Raw genomic sequence first — 782 nt, 5'->3', positions numbered from 1 at the left:
GCATTTCTTTCCATTATGCATTCTCTTATGTGTTGTCAGGTTTGAGCACTGGTAAAAGGCCTTGCCACATTCCTCACATTTGTAAGCTTGTTCTCCATTATGAATTCTCTTATGTGCTAGAAAAGTTGAGAAATTGTGAAAGGTGTTGTCACATTCTTCACATTTGTAGGGTTTCTCTCCATTGTGAATCCTCTGATACTCTTTCTCTAAGGTTTAAAAAAATGATTAAAGCCTTTGACACATTCTTTACATTTATTTGTAGTTGTTTTCTTCACTATGAACTGTGTAATTTTTTAGATCAGAAGACTAAGACATTTTTGGTTTTATTCTGGCTGTAGTTTTTTACAGTATGAATTTCTAGTCTGGGGAAAAAACTTCCATACATTTAACGCACTTGTACGAATACACATTCTTGGTTATTAATATTATCATGGATAATAACTTTTAAACATTGATGAAAGACTTTCTTGAATTTCTTACATTTGTATAGGATCTCTGGATATTGAGCTTTTAAGTATTTTATAGAGCATGAGTATTGATTCAAAGTCTTTTCAAGTTTATTGCATTGATAATTTCTCTTATCAATATAACCACTTAGATAATTATTCAGGGTAAAATTTTGTAAAATGAATATCAAAATTTTCTTGCATATGTAATGTTTCCCCAGATGATGATTAAGCAATGATGATTGGATAAATATCTTACCGTACTGGTTCCAATTGTGAATTTTGGCATGTGAAGGCAATGTTGGTTGGTGAAAGAATAATAAAGAATTAAGAAAG

The 782-nt window shown here is 30.7% G+C and overlaps 1 protein-coding gene across 1 annotated transcript in view; it reads right to left on the bottom strand.

Annotated features, from left to right (window-relative positions):
- The window catches only part of LOC100943854 (zinc finger protein 43-like), a gene marked incomplete at its 5' end in the record, with an annotated part of 27,798 nt that overhangs the window by 2,307 nt on the left and 24,709 nt on the right, over nt 1-782 (bottom strand). The window contains 1 exon segment of the mRNA XM_012813965.2: nt 50-206. Coding sequence (XP_012669419.2) covers nt 50-206 — 157 coding nt within the window.

Source organism: Otolemur garnettii, unplaced genomic scaffold (genome assembly GCF_000181295.1).
Source record: "Otolemur garnettii isolate 467f Iridium unplaced genomic scaffold, OtoGar3 scaffold00392, whole genome shotgun sequence".
NCBI lineage: Eukaryota > Metazoa > Chordata > Mammalia > Primates > Galagidae > Otolemur > Otolemur garnettii.
Note: the sequence above shows the minus strand (reverse complement) of the source record. Positions and strands in the feature narration are given on the sequence as shown.